This window comes from Calliphora vicina, chromosome 1 (genome assembly GCF_958450345.1).
Source record: "Calliphora vicina chromosome 1, idCalVici1.1, whole genome shotgun sequence".
Taxonomy (NCBI): Eukaryota; Metazoa; Arthropoda; class Insecta; order Diptera; family Calliphoridae; genus Calliphora; species Calliphora vicina.
Window position 1 is genome coordinate 12,904,748 of NC_088780.1, and position 18,648 is coordinate 12,923,395.

The 18,648-nt window shown below is 31.7% G+C and overlaps 2 protein-coding genes across 2 annotated transcripts; both read right to left on the minus strand.

Annotated features, from left to right (window-relative positions):
- Window positions 1-396: 396 nt before the first annotated feature.
- On the minus strand, window positions 397-8,421 carry LOC135964037 (uncharacterized). The gene is made up of 9 exons (XM_065516090.1): window positions 8,168-8,421; window positions 4,917-5,296; window positions 3,643-4,859; window positions 2,069-3,565; window positions 1,442-2,009; window positions 1,232-1,375; window positions 894-1,177; window positions 666-827; window positions 397-556 (listed from the first exon to the last, which is right to left on the minus strand). Exons 1-9 carry the CDS (start codon window positions 8,373-8,375, stop codon window positions 409-411), a joined length of 4,608 nt encoding a protein of 1,535 aa, XP_065372162.1. The 5' UTR covers window positions 8,376-8,421; the 3' UTR covers window positions 397-408.
- Window positions 8,422-9,557: 1,136 nt separating this feature from the next.
- On the minus strand, window positions 9,558-13,260 carry Xport-A (exit protein of rhodopsin and TRP A). The gene is made up of 2 exons (XM_065498732.1): window positions 13,038-13,260; window positions 9,558-9,691 (listed from the first exon to the last, which is right to left on the minus strand). Exons 1-2 carry the CDS (start codon window positions 13,258-13,260, stop codon window positions 9,558-9,560), a joined length of 357 nt encoding a protein of 118 aa, XP_065354804.1.
- Between the last annotated feature and the right edge of the window lie 5,388 nt (window positions 13,261-18,648).

Consider the following 18,648-nt stretch of genomic DNA (forward strand, 5'->3'; position numbering starts at 1 on the left):
AGTTAGTTATAAAGACATATCATAAACAGTCCAAATCTTCCTCCGACAACTCTCCAATAGACTACTTATGGTGAGTAAAATAACTACCTTCTAAAGTGCATTACAAAATGAAAGTTTAAAGTGACTGAACTCTAGGTTACTAAGATATTCTAAGATGACAATTGACTTCACTATAGGTTACATGGAATGTATAAAATAACCAATTGACTTCTCTCTGCACTACAAAGATCATGTAAATGTCAAATTACCCAAAATATATAAATTGTAGTCAGCCAAGTGATCAGACATTGCTTCAGTGCTGGTTTGTTAAAGATAATTTATTGATTTTTGTAATATTATTGTTGTTTAACAATATTTAGTTATTTTTAGAGATTTTAAATTAAAAGGGAGGCGGCAGGTGTAATTGTTTTAAGCCAAACAGTGACTTGGATTAGGGCCCAGTGTTGGATAAGTACGCAAACGCTGCAATTCCAATATAGTTTTTAATTCCATTATATGAACATAATCGCGACGTACGGTCTCTATTAGATTACTATGACGTTTGATTTTCTCCATTCTGTTGGCGATAAAAGAAATTAATTAATATTTAAAAAGAAGTTTGAAACAGTTTCCATTTGATTTCGTTTTAAAACCTTTTTTAGTTTCTGCATTCTGTCCAAACTTACTTTTCATTTTGTTCTCTACGCTTCTTGTCCTCTATCATAAAGTCTCGATTTGTATGAGCAAATGATACCGCCACCTTGAGATCATCAATTTGTCTATTAATTCGCTTATTACACTGTTTCATTTCATCGATTTGCTGGCGCACTGCTGAGATCTTTTCCGTTCTAAAAGGTAAATAAATCTTTCATCATTCTGTTGCAATTTATTAATTAATTCATTTATTTTCTTACATTCTTATTATCTGCCTTCTAAAGCCGGTTAGTTTCTCTTCGGCCACCTTCTCCAGCAGACCCAGGCTATTAAGTATTTTCAGCTTATCTGCTTTAACTTTCTTCCAATTTCTTAAAATATTTAAAAACTCTATGGATACCTTACATTTTCCTATCACATACAGCATATTTTTCAAATATTCTATATTAACGCTGACCACTTTATGCTCCCATTCTTTGTAGATGACCTGGCGGCGAAAGAAGGCTACCCGTTGCATGGCCTTTAGTTTCATTTGGCCGGCTTTCTTGGAAATTAATGAAAATTACAGGAAATTCGTAATATGTTTAGGAAAACTTACCAGAATTAAGGTGTTTATACCACTGACATCATCTTCATGCATTAGAACACAATTCTTTAAGTTCTTTAAGGAGCCCATGATGTTTAATTCCACCTGGCCCATGGTTAACCGCAATTCCAGAGTTTGATTTTGTACCAATTTAAGCTAGGGAGAGCAAGAATTAAATCTGATTGTCTTATTACTTTTTACAATCTATCCCTTGTAACTCACATACTCCTCTTGAGCCTCATGCATTCTTCTAGCTGCTTCCACTTTGACACTCTTCAAATTGGCCAACTCCCTGCTGTATGAATTCATGCCCGCACAGCCATCTGCCAATTGTAAATTGACAGCTCTTATTTTCAATTCCATTTCCACTTTTTGGCGTCGCAATTTAACAAATTGTTCCCAATGTTTGGTTTCCAAGGAAACTGGAATATTGCCATTCTCATCCAAAGTATTTAAACCCTCTAAATATTCATAGACATCTTTGGGCAAAGAAAAGGGAAACTTGGGTTGGGTTTTAGTATTAACACGCAATGCCAGCTCTTTGCATATAAGAGTGGAGTTTAAAAGTTTGGGCAGACTTTTGGGACGTTTCTTAAATAATTTTGTCATTTCCGGACCCAAATGCTGGGGTATACTATTAAGAAATTGTGCCTTAAACTGGCGTTCTATGGATTTCTCTTTAAGCATTAGAGTATCAACTTTCAGGCGTAAATCCTCCACAGATTTGGCCCAAAACTCCGAGAGTTTGTTATATTTTTGTATATATTCCGCTATTAAATCAATGTCCTTTCTTTAAAGTGAAAAAATACATAATGAAATCCTTTTAAATTTTCTTAATTTTTAACTAACCTTAACATATTGATCCTGTTAAGCCATTGCAGCTTTTTGAAATACATGATTTTGGTATTTAAATTCCTTAAGCGCACATGTTTTATGGCAAAATCATATTTCAGTTTCAACATCATCATTTCACTAACATTTTCATTTAATTTAAGTATATAATTGGTTTTCAGATCATTGATCTTGTGCTCATTGTCGGTGAGAATTTTTAAATATTTCTTGCGATCTTGTTTTAGAACCCGGCATTTCTCTTCATATTCTTTTAAAGCTTTTTGATCTTCTAGATTAAATTCGGTGGGATCTTTTTTAGTTAAAAATTCCGGCATTGTTATGTTTTTCTTGATTTCCTCTTGCCACAACTTTTCCAAAACACCATCCATCATGGTGACTAAGGATTGCACCCAGAAATCCACTGCCCATAATAGCAAACGTCCTCGTTTGGCTGCCTGTATTTCAGCTTTCTTTTTACGACGATTGATGGCTTTTATTTCGGAGTCATCTACTTCCAAAATGCTTTTAACAAATTCATCCTTTTGCCATTCGGGCTTGCTTAACAAGGGAGGTTTGAATTGTTCTTGCTCCAAAAGTTTAAGCATGCAATTCATGTTTTCATAAATTTCTATTAATGAGCTATTGGTGGCCAATATGGCTTCCATTAGCTGGCTTTTTATCTGCCGTATATCCTCAAATTTCTTATTGAAATCATATTTCAAGCGATCGGTAAGTAGCACCCGAATTTTGGCATCTTGATTATACATTTGATTGCCGGTTACATAGTTTAATTCCTGCATGGCCATTACCTCACTCATTATATGATCATAGGTTGAGCCCTGAACCTCAAAATAATTTAATTGCTTTTTAGAGGTTGTTTCCTTCAGTTCATCGACTTCTTTGGATTCCCTAGTTTCATTTCCCTCTTCCGAGTCCTCCACCTCCATCGTATCCAAATCATAAAACCTATACAATTCAAATAGCTGGGAAAATTTATCATTTCTTTGGCGCAGACCATAATTTTCCAAAGAAAAGTTGGAGAATATGGCTCGAATCTTAAAACTAATGCCACTATTTGTCGACATAATAATGAAATAAAACCAATCTCTTATTCTACATTGATCCTGGATGGCAGCCTCCAAACTAGAGCGTTCAGCTTCACAAAGTTTTTCAGCTTCTTTTAGCAGTTTCACCAGCCATTTGTGATTTAAACAGAACTTCTTAAAAATGCCCTGGGACTTGCCCGTCACCGCCATATCATAGTCGATGAGGGCAGTTATCTCCTTGCCAATATTTTGGATATTTTGCAAAAGCTTAGCTCTAGCTAGAACTTCTTCTGGTGCATGTTCTATTATAACTTCATTGGTTATTTGATTTATTGCTAGGGTTGTAGAGAGTTGAGGTTCTATGACCAGGGGAGTATCATTGATGAACTGATTTTCAAGGGTGGTTAAAGCGTTGGAGGCAACACGCATTACCTTTAGGCCGCCCAAAGAGTACATGTAGACCAGGTATCTGGAAAGTGAAAACAAAGGAGATTTATTGAATCTTCAAACTTTAAATAAAACTCTCCCTCTCTCTCTCTTACTTACTTGGCATTAAAACAATCCACCACCTTTTTTACCACTCTCGGTCTATATTTAATCTGCAGTATTTGACAAATAGCATATAATTTCGCCGACTTCTTATGCGAACGATAGTGAATATAAGTGCCATCAACACCCCAGGTTAATAGATTCCTGGAGCCCACTATCCCATTAATGCTAGACAAATGATTTGTCTGCAAAGAATAAACAATAACCAACTCATTGGTATCCATTTTGAATTGCAAATAATCCACAATATTCGATTCCAAACGTACAGCAAAGAATTCCACAATATTTTTCAAGAGCCCAATTACCTCGCCCACATCTCGATAGGTATAGGGCAACTGATACTCCAAAAGTTTTATATTTTTACAATCGGCCAGCCACTGATAACAGCTCATAATATTGCAATGAGGCAATAAAGAGCTGGAGTCACGATTGATAAACATGAAAATAACATTATTTTCAGCCAGAAAATATTGGCAAATGCCCACCTTCTCAGTTATATGTTCAAAGGGGCCAATTTCATAGAACTTGCTGTCATAGAAGTCTGCTTTAACCAAATAGAAATCATAATAAATAGTGCGATAAACCGCCAATTTATCCATAAGCTGTAAAGATCCCAAGGGATAACCTTGTGAAGTTTCTATGCAGGCCATTTCCAAAGGTTCTCTTATATTTAAATAGTTAATAAAATAAAGTTTTCCAGTGGAACAGCCCACCATCACAAATGGTCCCACATTATGAGCCACTAAGGTATTAGCATTTGCTATTTCTATTTTGGAATATTGTTTATAACAAGACATTTGTAAGGCCTTTAAACTCCCTTTCGTGGTCAGTTGTATCAAGCATTCCTCCTTCACCCCCTTAAGCACTACAAAATCTATGCTATTCTCCTGATCAACATTGATCGGTTTCATTCTTACTTCCTCATTTAAAACTTCCAAATGATATAGATTACCTATAGCAGCAGAGGCATAAATTTCACCATTGTTATTCGCCAAACATTTACGTAGTCCCAATTCAGGCATTGAAACCTTCAAAAGCTTCCACTCACACTGCCATTTGTTAAGTTTTTTGCGCAAATAATAAACAATTTCATTACTATACACCAGCAAACCTTGTTTGTAACTCTCCAACAGGAAATACTTAAAACTAGAGCAAATTTCCTTAGGATCGCTTACACTCCACTGAGGCTTTAAGTAAAACTGAGCCACTTCCACCTAAAATACAAAAATAAATTAAGAAATTTTGTAAATGTACTGCTAATTCCCACTTACCATTGAAACATTTGCCAAATTATCCACCACATATAAATTATTATCCTCGCCATAACACATGCTATCTATATTGCTCAAGCTAAACTCTTTGCTTAGCTCTATTTTCGAAACTTCATGTAAATCCACCCCACTGGAGGAATAACACAATTCCCACACTAATATTTCACGATTCCATTTCGAAAATTGTACAATTTGTGGTATGTGGTGAAAGGAACAGAGCAGAGAGTGCGATAAGGACTCTTTTAAAGTATCGTATTGCACTAGCAGCTGGCCGGTGCGAAAATTCCAAATGCACAGAGTGTAGTGTGGGTAACCGGAGAGGGCCAATAGTAAATCGTAGTCATTGAAGCGTATGTCCACAAAAGTGATAATTTTTTGGGCTGCAAGAGATTTTATAATAGAAATTTTATGGACTTGAATTTGGAATAGACTATGGACTAGACTACAGACTAGACTATGGACTAAACTATGGACTAGAATATAGACTGGACTATGGACTACACTTTCGAGTAGACAAGACTATGGACTAGAATATGAACTAGACTATGGACTAGACTTTGGAGTAGACAAGACTATGAAGTAGACTATGGACTAGACAATACTGTGAACTAGACTATGGACTAGACAAGACTGTGGACTAGACTATGGACTAGACTTTGGAGTAAACAAGACTATGAAGTAGGGTATGGACTAGGCAAGACTGTGGATCAGAATATGGACTAGACTATTAACTAGACTTTGGAGTAGACAAGACTATGGACTAGACTATGGACTAGAAAATGGACTAGAATATGGACTAGAATATGGACTAGACTATGGACTAGACTTTGGAGTAGACAAAACTGTGGACTAGACTATGGACTAGACAAGACTATGGGCTAGACTATGGACTAGACTTTGGAGTAGACAAGACTATGGACTAGAAAATGGACTAGAATATGGACTAGAATATGGACTAGACTATGGACTAGACTTTGGAGTAGACAAGACTATGGATTAGACAAGACTATGTACTAGACTTTGGAGTAGACAAGACTGTTGACTAGACTATGGACTAGACTATGGACTAGACTTTGGAGTAGATAAGACTATGGAGTAGACAAAACTATGGACTAGACTATGGACTAGATTTTGGAGTAGACAAGACTATGGACTAGACTATGGACTAGAAAATGGACTAGAATATGGACTAGAATATGGACTAGACTATGGACTAGACTTTGGAGTAGACAAGACTATGGATTAGACAAGACTATGTACTAGACTTTGGAGTAGACAATACTGTTGACTAGACTATGGACTAGACTTTGGAGTAGATAAGACTATGGAGTAGACAAAACTATGGACTAGACTATGGACTAGACTTTGGAGTAGACAAGACTGTGGACTAGACTATGGACTAGACTTTGGAGTAGACAAGACTATGGACTTGAAAATGGACTAGAATATGGACTAGAATATGGACTAGACTATGGACTAGACTTTGGAGTAGACAAGACTATGGATTAGACAAGACTATGTACTAGACTTTGGAGTAGACAATACTGTTGACTAGACTATGGACTAGACTTTGGAGTAGATAAGACTATGGAGTAGACAAAACTATGGACTAGACTATGGACTAGAGTTTGGAGTAGACAAGACTGTGGACTAGACTATGGACTAGACTTTGGAGTAGACAAGACTATGGACTAGAAAATGGACTAGAATATGGACTAGAATATGGACTAGAATATGGACTAGACTATGGACTAGACTTTGGAATAGACAAGACTATGGATTAAACAAGACTATGTACTAGACTTTGGAGTAGACAATACTGTTGACTAGACTATGGACTAGACTTCGGAGTAGATAAGACTATGGATTACACAAGACTATGGACTAGACTTTGGAATTGACTAGACGATGGACTAGACAAGACTGTGGACTAGACTTTGGAGTAGACAAGACTATGGACTAGACTTTGGAGTAGACTAGACTTTGGAGTTGACTAGACGATGGACTAGACTATGGACTAGACAAGACTGTGGACTAGACTGTGGACTAGACTATGGACTAGACTTTGGAGTAGACAAGACTATGGACTAGACTTTGGAGTAGACAAGACTATGGACTAGAAAATGGACTAGAATATGGACTAGAATATGGACTAGACTATGGACTAGACTTTGGAGTAGACTAGACTATGGATTAGACAAGACTATGGACTAGACTTTGGAGTTGACTAGACGATGGACTAGACTTTGGAGTAGACAAAGCTATGGACTAGACTATGGACTAGAATATGGACTAGACTATGGACTAGACTTTGGAGTAGACAACACTGTTGACTAGACTATGGACTAGACTTTGGAGTAGACAAGACTATGGATTAGACAAGACTATGGACTAGACTTTGGAGTTGACTAGACGATGGTCGAGACTATGGACTAGACAAGACTATGGACTAGACTTTGGAGTTGACTAGACGATGGACTAGACTATGGACTAGACTTCGGAGTATATAAGACTATGGATTACACAAGACTATGGACTAGACTTTGGAATTGACTAGACGATGGACTAGACAAGACTGTGGACTAGACTTTGGAGTAGACAAGACTGTGGACTAGACTTTGGAGTTGACTAGACGATGGACTAGACTTTGGAGTAGACAAAACTATGGACTAGACTATGAATTAGACTTTGGAGTAGACAAGACTATGGACTAGACTTTGGAGTTGACTAGACGATGGACTAGACTTTGGAGTAGACAAAAGTATGGACTAGACTATGAATTAGACTTTGGAGTAGACAAGACTATGGACTAGACTTTGGAGTAGAAAGACTGTTGACTAGACGATGGACTAGACTATGGACTAGACTTTGGAGTAGACAAGGCTATGGACTAGAGAAAACTGTGGACTAGACAAGACTGTGGACTATACTTGGAGTAGACAAGACTATGGAATAGACTATGGACTAGACAAGACTATAGACTAGACTAAAATGTGGACTACATTAAAATATGGACTAGACAAGACTATGGACTAGGATATGGACTAGACTTTGCGGACTAAACTATGGACTGAACTATGGACTAGACAAGACTATGAACTAGAATATGGACTAGACTATGGAGTAGACTTTGGACTAGACAAGACTATGGATTATATATGGACTATTTTTTATATCGACCGAATTAAAAAACTTCATCAATTAACTGAAATTTCCTCTAAGATTCTTTTAAATAGGAAATTTCAACTTACTACTAAAAACTGCATATTTGGCAAAATCAGGATATTGAATTATATGCACCGCCGGTCTTAAAACCACTTCCGAAAATGCCACCAAAGCAAATTTATTATGACCCGTCATTGCTGAAATACTCAAACCCAACTGGGGACTTTCGGCTTTGTAATAGGAAATACTGTGAGTCTTTAAATCGGTGAAAAATAAGATATTATCGCATAACATGCAGACGGCCTCAGAACCTACATTGGCCAGTGAAGAGGGTACAGCAAAAGAGGTCCAGCTGTAAAATAGAAAAAGATTTGTTCAAAGGAGATTTCAAATTGATGTATTGAGATACTTACGCCACAGTGGACACCATTTTTAAATATTTTTATTGAAAATTCCTTTTATATTTCAGGTATTTATGTTTATTGCTTAAAATATTTCAATATTTAGTTGCTATTTTTAGTGGCAAATTAGTTTTTGTGTGTTTTATTAATATAATTTGTATTTTGTAAAGAATTTTAGATTGTTAAAACTTGACAGGAAATATTAAGTGCCAGGTTACCATGGTAAATAAATAAAAATAAATAAATTGGAAATAATTTAAAACAGTCTGTAGTTAGAAGAGTGAGGACAGCCAGTCCGGGAATAAAACATGATGGAGAGAAGATAATTTCAGCAAGACTATGAAAAAAGATTAAAAGGTGGAGGTCACGCCACATTGAATTACTAAATAAATTTGAATTACTTGCAATTTATGGTCCTTCTGTAAGAAGCTTTTGCTTATTTCCTTTTAAGTTCCTTTAATTAATAAAATATTTATTGATTTAAAATGACATTTAAACTTAGTTTTATACATTTATTACATAAAAACTAAATAAATTAAACATAAAACTTAAACTAATTCATCTTATAATTCGATTTTACTATAAACCGTTGAAATATTTTTATTTTCATTTTCATTCAAAGCACATATGGGATTTTTAAATGGATGCATTTTATTATAATTATAAATAATTGTAAATAAAATATTTAAAAACTCTTTTTTGCTATTCAAACGATAACAATATGTCATATTTTCTAAAGAACTTAAATTTAAATCATTTCGATCCTTTAACTCAATAAAATCCTGTAGCTGTTCTTCACTGCTCCATTTGTCTTCAATCATTTCTATATTCACCAGTTGCTCCATGTCACTTAAATCATATATTGGGGCTTTATTAAGAGCCAGTTTTTGTTGATTTATTTCAGTTTTAAGTTTACGATTAAATTCGCCTCTATAGTAATCATTGATCATGTTAATAAGACCCTTGGAGTACCAATAGATAATGCCCATTAGCAGCATGCCTTGCATGAAGGGACCCACCATTTTGTTTGATTTTTGTTTTTATTAATATTAAATGTTGTTTGTTTAAGCTGTATTTAGTATGATTCTTGTTGATAGGATTCCAACCATTCCATAAACCAAAAATATTGCATTTTGACATGAGGCCAGGCCATTGTAACAATCACCATAACTGTATTGGCGAATATAAAGATTTTCATCATTTCAACACCTGCAATGAAATGGAATTAAAGTGTGACATTAGTTTTGTAAAGGGCAGACTTGAGTTTCTTTTTTTTTAAAAATAAATGTTGCCCTGTTGCAAAATGTTGCTCTTTTGACCCCTTTCACACTAGGCAATTTGGTTGCGCAAATCTCTTGTGTTTGTAGATGCCAGAGGTAATGTCGGGTTAAGGAGAAGAAAATTTTACATGCTGTTTTGTTGTTGGGCAAGAGACTTGCGCTACTAAATTGCCTAGTGTGAAAGGGGTCTTACATCAGCTCAAGAAGAAGAAAATATATGCCTTTTAAAGTAGAGTTTGAGCTATTTTAAGAATTCTAAAAAACATGATAAAAAATTAAGTAAAAAACAGTTAAACAGTTTATTTTATAACTAAAAAACTTAAAATTTAAAAAATTTTGATATATTTTAGAAATTCCCAAAACAATCGAAAAAATCCCAATTTCCGGGGAAGTCAAAAATAGGCAAAATTACTTAAAATAATAACTTAGCACAGCGATAACTAGAAATTTCAAAAAACTGTAGGTATTTTAGGAATTCCCAAAACAAGCGAAAAAATCCCAAATTCTGGGGAAGTCAAAAATAGGCTAAACTATATAAAATAATAATTTAATACAGCATAAACTTTAAATTTAACCAATTTCATATATTTTAGGAATTCCCAAAAGAATCAAAAAAAATCCCTATTTCTGGGGAAGTCAAAAACAATTCTGGGAAAGTCAAAAACAGGCAAAACTATTGAAAATAATAATTGAATACACCGTAAACTCTAAATTAAAACAAATTTCACATATTTTAAGAATTCCCAAAAGAAACAAAAAAAATCCGAATTTCTGGGGAAGTCAAAAACAGGCAAAACTATTCAAAATAATAATTTAATACAGCATACGCTTTAAATTTAAACAAATTTCACATATTTTAGGAATTCCCAGAAAAAATCCCAATTTCTGGGGAAGTCAAAAACCATTCTGGGAAAGTCAAAAACGGGCAAAGCTATTCAATAATAATAATTTTACACAGCGTAAACTTTAAATTTTCACAAATTAGGAATTCCTAAAACAAGCGAAAAAATCCCAATTTCTGGGGTAGTCAAAATCAGCCAAAACTATTAAAAATAATAATTTAATACAGCATACGCTTTAAATTTAAACAAATTTCACATATTTTAGGAATTCCCAAAAGAATCAAAAAAAAATTCCTATTTCTGGGGAAGTCAAAAACAGGCAAAACTATTGAAAATAATAATTGAATACACCATAAATCTAAATTAAAGCAAATTTCACATATTTTAAGAATTCCCAAAAGAAAGAAAAAAAATCCCAATTTCTGGGGAAGTCAAAAACAGGCAAAACTATTAAAAATAATAATTTAATACAGCATACACTTTAAATTTAAACAAATTTCACATATTTTAGGAATTCCCAGAAAAAACAAAAAAATCCCAATTTCTGGGGAAGTCAAAAACCATTCTGGGAAAGTCAAAAACAGGCAAAGCTATTCAATAATAGTAATTTTACACAGCGTAAACTTCAAATTTCCGCAAATTAGGAATTCCCAAAACAAGCAAAAAAAATCCCAATTTCTGGGGAAGTCAAAAACAGCCAAAACTCTTTAAAAATAATAATTTTACACAACATAAACCTTAAATTTAAACAAAGTTCACATATTTTAGGAATTCCCAAAACAAGCGAAAAAATCCCAATTTCTGGGGAAGTCTAAAACAATTATGGGTAAGTCAAAAACAGGCAAAACTATTGGAAATAATAATTGAATACACCATAAACTCTAAATTAAATCAAATTTCACATATTTTAAGAATTCCCAAAAGAAAGAAAAAAACATCCCAATTTCTGGGGAAGTCAAAAACAGGCAAAACTATTAAAAATAATAATTTAATACAGCATACACTTTAAATTTAAACAAATTTCACATATTTTAGGAATTCCCAGAAAAAAACGAAAAAATCCCAATTTCTGGGGAAGTCAAAAACAGTTCTGGGAAAGTCAAAAACAGGCAAAACTATTCAATAATAATAATTTTACACAGCGTAAACTTTAAATTTCCACAAATTAGGAATTCCCAAAACATGCCAAAAAATCCCAATTTCTGGGGAAGTCAAAAATAGGCAAAACTATATAAAATAATAATTTAATACAGCATAAACTTTAAATTTAACCAATTTCACATATTTTAGGAATTCCCAAAAGAAACAAAAAAAAATCCAATTTCTGGGGAAGTCTAAAACAATTCTGGGAAAGTCAAAAACAGGCAAAGCTATTCAATAATAATAGTTTTACACAGCGTAAACTTTAAATTTCCCCAAATTAGGAATTCCCAAAACAAGCAAAAAAATCCCAATTTCAGGGGAAGTCAAAAACAGATAAAACTATTTAAAAATAATAATTTAATACAGCATAAACTTTAAATTTAACCAATTTCACATATTTTAGGAATTCCCAAAAGAAACAAAAAAAATCCCAAATTCTGGGGAAGTCAAAAACAATTCTGGGAAAGTCAAAAACAGGCAAAGCTATTCAATAATAATAATTTGACACAGTGTAAACTTTAAATTTCCACAAATTAGGAATTCCCAAAACAAGCAAAAAAATCCCAATTTCTGGGGAAGTCAAAAATAGGCAAAACTATATAAAATAATAATTTAATACAGCATAAACTTTAAATTTAACCAATTTCACATATTTTAGGAATTCCCAGAAAAAACAAAAAAATCCCAATTTCTGGGGAAGTCAAAAACCATTCTGGGAAAGTCAGAAACAGGCAAAGCTATTCAATAATAGTAATTTTACACAGCGTAAACTTCAAATTTCCACAAATTAGGAATTCCCAAAACAAGCAAAAAAAATCCCAATTTCTGGGGAAGTCAAAAACAGGCAAAACTATTAAAAATAATAATTTAATACAGCATACACTTTAAATTTAAACAAATTTCACATATTTTAGGAATTCCCAGAAAAAACGAAAAAATCCCAATTTCTGGGGAAGTCAAAAACAATTCTGGGAATGTCAAAAACAGGCAAAGCTATTCAATAATAATAATTTTACACATCCTAAACTTTAAATTTCCACAAATTAGGAATTCCCAAAACAAGCCAAAAAATTCCCAATTCCCGGGGAAGTCATAAACAGGCAAAACTTATAAAAAAATAACTTAATATTAAATTAAAACAAATTTATGGTATTTTAGGAACAATTTTTAAACAAATTTTAGGTAAGAATTCCCAAAAACAAACGAAAAATTCCAAATGCCAAATTCCGGGAAAGTGAAGAACAGGTTTTTGAAATAAAATCTAAGATAGGATATCTAAATATTACTTACCCTCATTTGATCTCAAGTAATCACCAAAACCTGAATTCAAATCAGTATCTGGATCCTCCACAATCGGTTTCTCTGCTGCCTTCTCAGCATTTTTGCATTTCTTCTCAGCTGCAGTAGATTCTGGTGATTTTGAGGATTTATTATTAGATTTATTTGTATGAGAATTATGGCGTTTACTATAACCGGTGGCGGAATTGGCAAAAGCGCCTCTTTTCGATTTCATTCTTAAAAGCTGAACATGAATTAAGTTTATTGGTTCTAAACTACTTCAAATATTGAAATATGTTCGCTTTGGAACAGCTGCAAAACAACTAAATTAAAATTTAGTTAAATGCAATAAACCTAATAAAACCTTTGAAATAATTTTCTGTGCATTTAAAAGAAAAAACACAGGGATTTGTATAAATTTCTAAGGTTTCTAAGAAATCGATTTTTTTTGTCTAAATAATTGTGCTTGGCTTTTTAACCTACTTTGGTTTTTCAGTTTTCTATTCCATTAGTATTTAAAACTCAGTCATTTGTAATTTTATAATATTTCTTTATTTATTTGTTTGTTTTAAGTTATTTTTAATTGGTTTGTTAAATATTTATTCTCAGTTTCATTTTAGTAGCAACTAATAGTTTAAGTATTTCCCATATATACTTTGTATTTCATGTTTGTATATCATTTCAAAAATATCTATGGATAATCTAATTATTATTATTATTACTTTATATTTATTGAATATGTATGTATGTTTATTTTGCTTTTCTAAATTTATTTCTTATTGTTAACTATATTTAACACTGTTCTAGAACAAAATTATTAACAATTTCTTGTTTTTTTTTTCAAACATTTACAGTGTTTCTTTAAAGGATTTTAAATAAAAAATGCTTTGTTTAATTATATACACCATTTCCATTTAAATTGTTGAATTCAATTTGTTTGAAAAAAGTAACTGATTTTTTTAAGTTTTAAAATTTATTTAAATGCAACTGGATTTTTAGCAATATAAATGGAAATGGTGTTATTTTGTTTATTACTGTTACACTACATTTAAGCACAGGATTTTTAACACAACACAAATTACAAACCTTTCAAATCACAACCATAAAAATAAAATTTATGACAAAGAAATAATAAAAATCAATAGTGAACAAAAAATTAAATTAATTGGACGAAAATACTAATACATACTTCCCTAGTCCGTTTGAAAGCAGTTTGCTCTATGTTACCAAGATTTCGAACCAAAGCAAAGTTCCCGAAATAAATACAAAAGTCGATGCCTTCAACCATGTTTCCCTGATTTTAACTTTCTTCAAAAAGTACTTTCTTCAAAAGGTACTTCCGTTAAAATTTACTTTCTTCAAAAGGTATTTTCTTCAAAAAGTACTTTCTTCAAAAAGTACTTTCTTCAAAAGGTACTTTCTTCAAAAGGTACTTTCTTCAAAAGGTACTTTCTTCAAAAGGTACTTTCTTCAAAAGGTACTTTCTTCAAAAGGTACTTTCTTCAAAAGGTACTTTCTTCAAAAGGTACTTTCTTCAAAAGGTACTTCCTTCAAAAGGTACTTTCTTCAAAAGGTACTTTCTTCAAAAGGTACTTTCTTCAAAAGGTACTTTCTTCAAAAGGTACTTTCTTCAAAAGGTACTTTTTTCAAAAGGTACTTTCTTCAAAAGGTACTTTCTTCAAAAGGTACTTTCTTCAAAAGGTACTTTCTTCAAAAGGTACTTTCTTCAAAAGGTACTTTCTTCAAAAGGTACTTTCTTCAAAAGGTACTTTCTTCAAAAGGTACTTTCTTCAAAAGGTACTTTCTTCAAAATGTACTTTCTTCAAAAGGTACTTTCATCAAAAGGTACTTTCTTCAAAAGGTACTTTCTTCAAAAGGTACTTTCTTCAAATGGTACTTTCTTCAAAAGATACTTTCTTCAAAAGGTACTTTCTTCAAAAGGTACTTTCTTCAAAAGGCAATTTCTTCAAAAGGTACTTTCTTCAAAAGGTACTTTCTTCAAAAGGTACTTTCTTCAAAAGGTACTTTCTTCAAAAGGTACTTTCTTCAAAAGGCAATTTCTTCAAAAGGTACTTTCTTCAAAAGGTACTTTCTTCAAAAGGTACTTTCTTCAAAAGGTACTTTCTTCAAAAGGCACTTTCTTCAAAAGGTACTTTCTTCAAAAGGTACTTTCTTCAAAAGGTACTTTCTTCTAAAGGTACTTTCTTCAAAAGGTACTTTCTTCAAAAGGTACTTTCTTCAAAAGGTACTTTCTTCAAAAGGTACTTTCTTCAAAAGGTACTTTCTTCAAAAGGTACTTTCTTCAAAAGGTACTTTCTTCAAAAGGTACTTTCTTCAAAAGGTACTTTCTTCAAAAGGTACTTTCTTCAAAATGTACTTTCTTCAAAAGGTACTTTCTTCAAAAGGTACTTTCTTCAAAAGGTACTTTCTTCAAAAGGTACTTTCTTCAAAAGGTACTTTATTCAAACGGTACTTTCTTCAAAAGGTACTTTCTTCAAAAGGTACTTTCTTCAAAAGGTACTTTCTTTAAAAGGTCCTTTCTTCAAAAGGTACTTTCTTCAAAAGGTACTTTCTTCAAAAGGTACTTTCTTCAAAAGGTACTTTCTTCAAAAGGTACTTTCTTCAAAAGGTACTTTCTTCAAAAGGTACTTTCTTCAAAAGGTACTTTCTTCAAAAGGTACTTTCTTCAAAAGGTACTTTCTTCAAAAGGTACTTTCTTCAAAAGGTACTTTCTTCAAAAGGTACTTTCTTCAAAAAGTACTTTCTTCAAAAGGTACTTTCTTTAAAAGGTACTTTCTTCAAAAGGTCCTTTCTTCAAAAGGTACTTTCTTCAAATGGTACTTTCTTCAAGGGGTACTTTCTTCAAAAGGTACTTTCTTCAAACGGTACTTTATTCAAACGGTACTTTCTTCAAAAGGTACTTTCTTCAAAAGGTACTTTCATCAAAAGGTACTTTCTTCAAAAGGTACTTTCTTCAAAAGGTACTTTCTTCAAAAGGTACTTTCTTCAAAAGGTACTTTCTTCAAAAGGTACTTTCTTCAAAAGGTACTTTTTTAAAAAGGTACTTTTTTAAAAAGGTACTTTTATCTAAAAATGTACTTTTTTCTAAAAAGGTACTTTTTTTCTAAAAAGGTACTTTTTTTCTAAAAAGGTACTTTTTCTAAAAAAGGTACTGTTTTTCTAAAAAGGTACTTTTTCTAAAAAAGGCACTTTTTTCTAAAAAGGTACTTTTTTTCTAAAAAAGGCACTTTTTTTCTAAAAAGGTACTTTTTTTCTAAAAAGGAACTTTTTTCTAAAAAGGTACTTTTTTTCTAAAAAGGTACTTTTTTCTAAAAAGGTACTTTTTTTCTAAAAAGGTACTTTTTTCTAAAGAGGTACATTTTTCTAAAAGGTACTTTTTCTAAAAAGGTACTTTTTTCTAAAGAGGTACTTTTTCTAAAAAGGTACTTTTTGCTAAAAAGGTACTTTTTTCTATAAAAGTACTTTTTTCTATAAAAGTACTTTTTTCTATAAAGGTACTTTTTACTATAAAAGTACTTTTTTCTATAAAAGTACTTTTTACTATAAAAGTGCTTTTTACTATAAAAGTACTTTTTACTATAAAAGTACTTTTTACTATAAAAGTACTTTTTACTATAAAAGTACTTTTTACTATAAAAGTACTTTTTACTATAAAAGTACTTTTTACTATAAAAGTACTTTTTACTATAAAAGTACTTTTTACTATAAAAGTACTTTTTACTATAAAAGTACTTTTTACTATAAAAGTACTTTTTACTATAAAAGTACTTTTTACTATAAAAGTACTTTTTACTATAAAAGTACTTTTTACTATAAAAGTACTTTTTACTATAAAAGTACTTTTTACTATAAAAATACTTTTTACTATAAAAGTACTTTTTTCTAAGAAGGTACTTTTTTATAAAAAGGTACTTTTTTTCTAAAAAGGTACTTTTTTTCTAAAAAGGTACTTTTTTCTAAAAAGGTACTTTTTTTCTAAAAAGGTACTATTTTCTATAAAAGTACTTTTTTCTATAAAAGTACTTTTTTCTATAAAAGTACTTTTTTCTAAAAAGGTACTTCTTTCTAAAAAGGTACTTTTTTCTAAAAAGGTACTTTTTTCTAAAAATATACTTTTTTCTAAAAAGGTACTTTTTTCTAAATAGGTACTTTTTCCTAAAAAGGTACTTTTTCCTAAAAAGGTACTTTTTTCTAAGAAGTTACTTTCTGCAAATATTGAACAAAATCAGATATGGTGTTGGCCGATCGGAGATTGAAAGTGCAAGAGATATAAATGTCGTGATGTACGAACGTTTGTTTCCGCTTGAAATTGATATCGTCCCAAGATGCTTAACAAAATTGTATTTCCTGATAGAAGGTCATTAACTTTTACAATGATTGTTTCAAGTTGTACGAATGGGATCTTCATCTCTGTATATCGTGATGCCTCTCAGATCACACGGAGTTTCAAAAAAATTGTGATTCGGACAGGCGAGGTTCGAATGTGGACTCCACAAATGTCGTGATTGTATATTCTGCTATAGCGGATTCTACGATCCTCAGAACGAAAACAGGTCTTGTCTGTCGATCATATGAGATCGCTGGGCAGTTTAACATAAGATGGGGACTTTTTGAGACAAGTTTTTAATGCTTTTTTGGAGAGCAGCAATATGCAATTAATTGATTCAAGGTAAATCCACAAGATTCAAACCTGGTTCGAAGGACTATACATAATTTTTATCTTATGATTGGTAAGTTTAAGAGAACGTTGCGCTGAGATAATTCAGGCACTTGTAAAAACAAGATTTGAATGGTTTTCTTTAGAGCAGCGAACTGTAAATCCAGAAGCCAATGGTTCATATCCAATTCAAAGGACCATAAACAATATATTTAAGCTTATGGACATTTACAACTCGATTGAATAGGAGAAATAAAGTTATTTATTTAGTTAAATAATAAAAAATAAATGTTTTTCTTTAAATAAAAGATTAGATTTACTACTCAAGAATGATGTGGGAAATAAGAAAAGAAATAACATCCTTTGAAGTTGACTAAACAAATGTCAACTGTTAATCTTTTTTACATCATTCACGATAGTGAAAATGCCCAAGGCATTATGGCAGGAAACAAGAATGCATCTAAATTTCATTACACGTTATAAAGATGATCGTTCAAGTGCTATAAACATATTGCAAATATCAACTTTCAAGCTTCTTAAACATCATTCACAATAGTGTGTAAACTAGAGGCAAAATGATAATACTAAAAATTGTAAACTTTCAATATTCTTGAACATCATTTACAATAGTTAAAATAACCACTGACCTAGTTACAATAGGCGATTACAGAGATCCATGATGAAGTCTGGAATAAGATCAGAATAACCAGCTAACAGTTTTAACACATTATAAACATAAAATCATCCATTACAATTCACTTTAAGAATCAGTTCTTATAAGAACCTCATAAAAACAATAGATAGATTTTATATAAAAAACAAATATAAATTTCAGATTATTAATACATACATTTATTTTAATTGAAAACTAATTAATGTATATACAAAAAAGAAAACATAAAATAAAAGGAAATACAAATATTAATTAAATAATAATAAAAATAA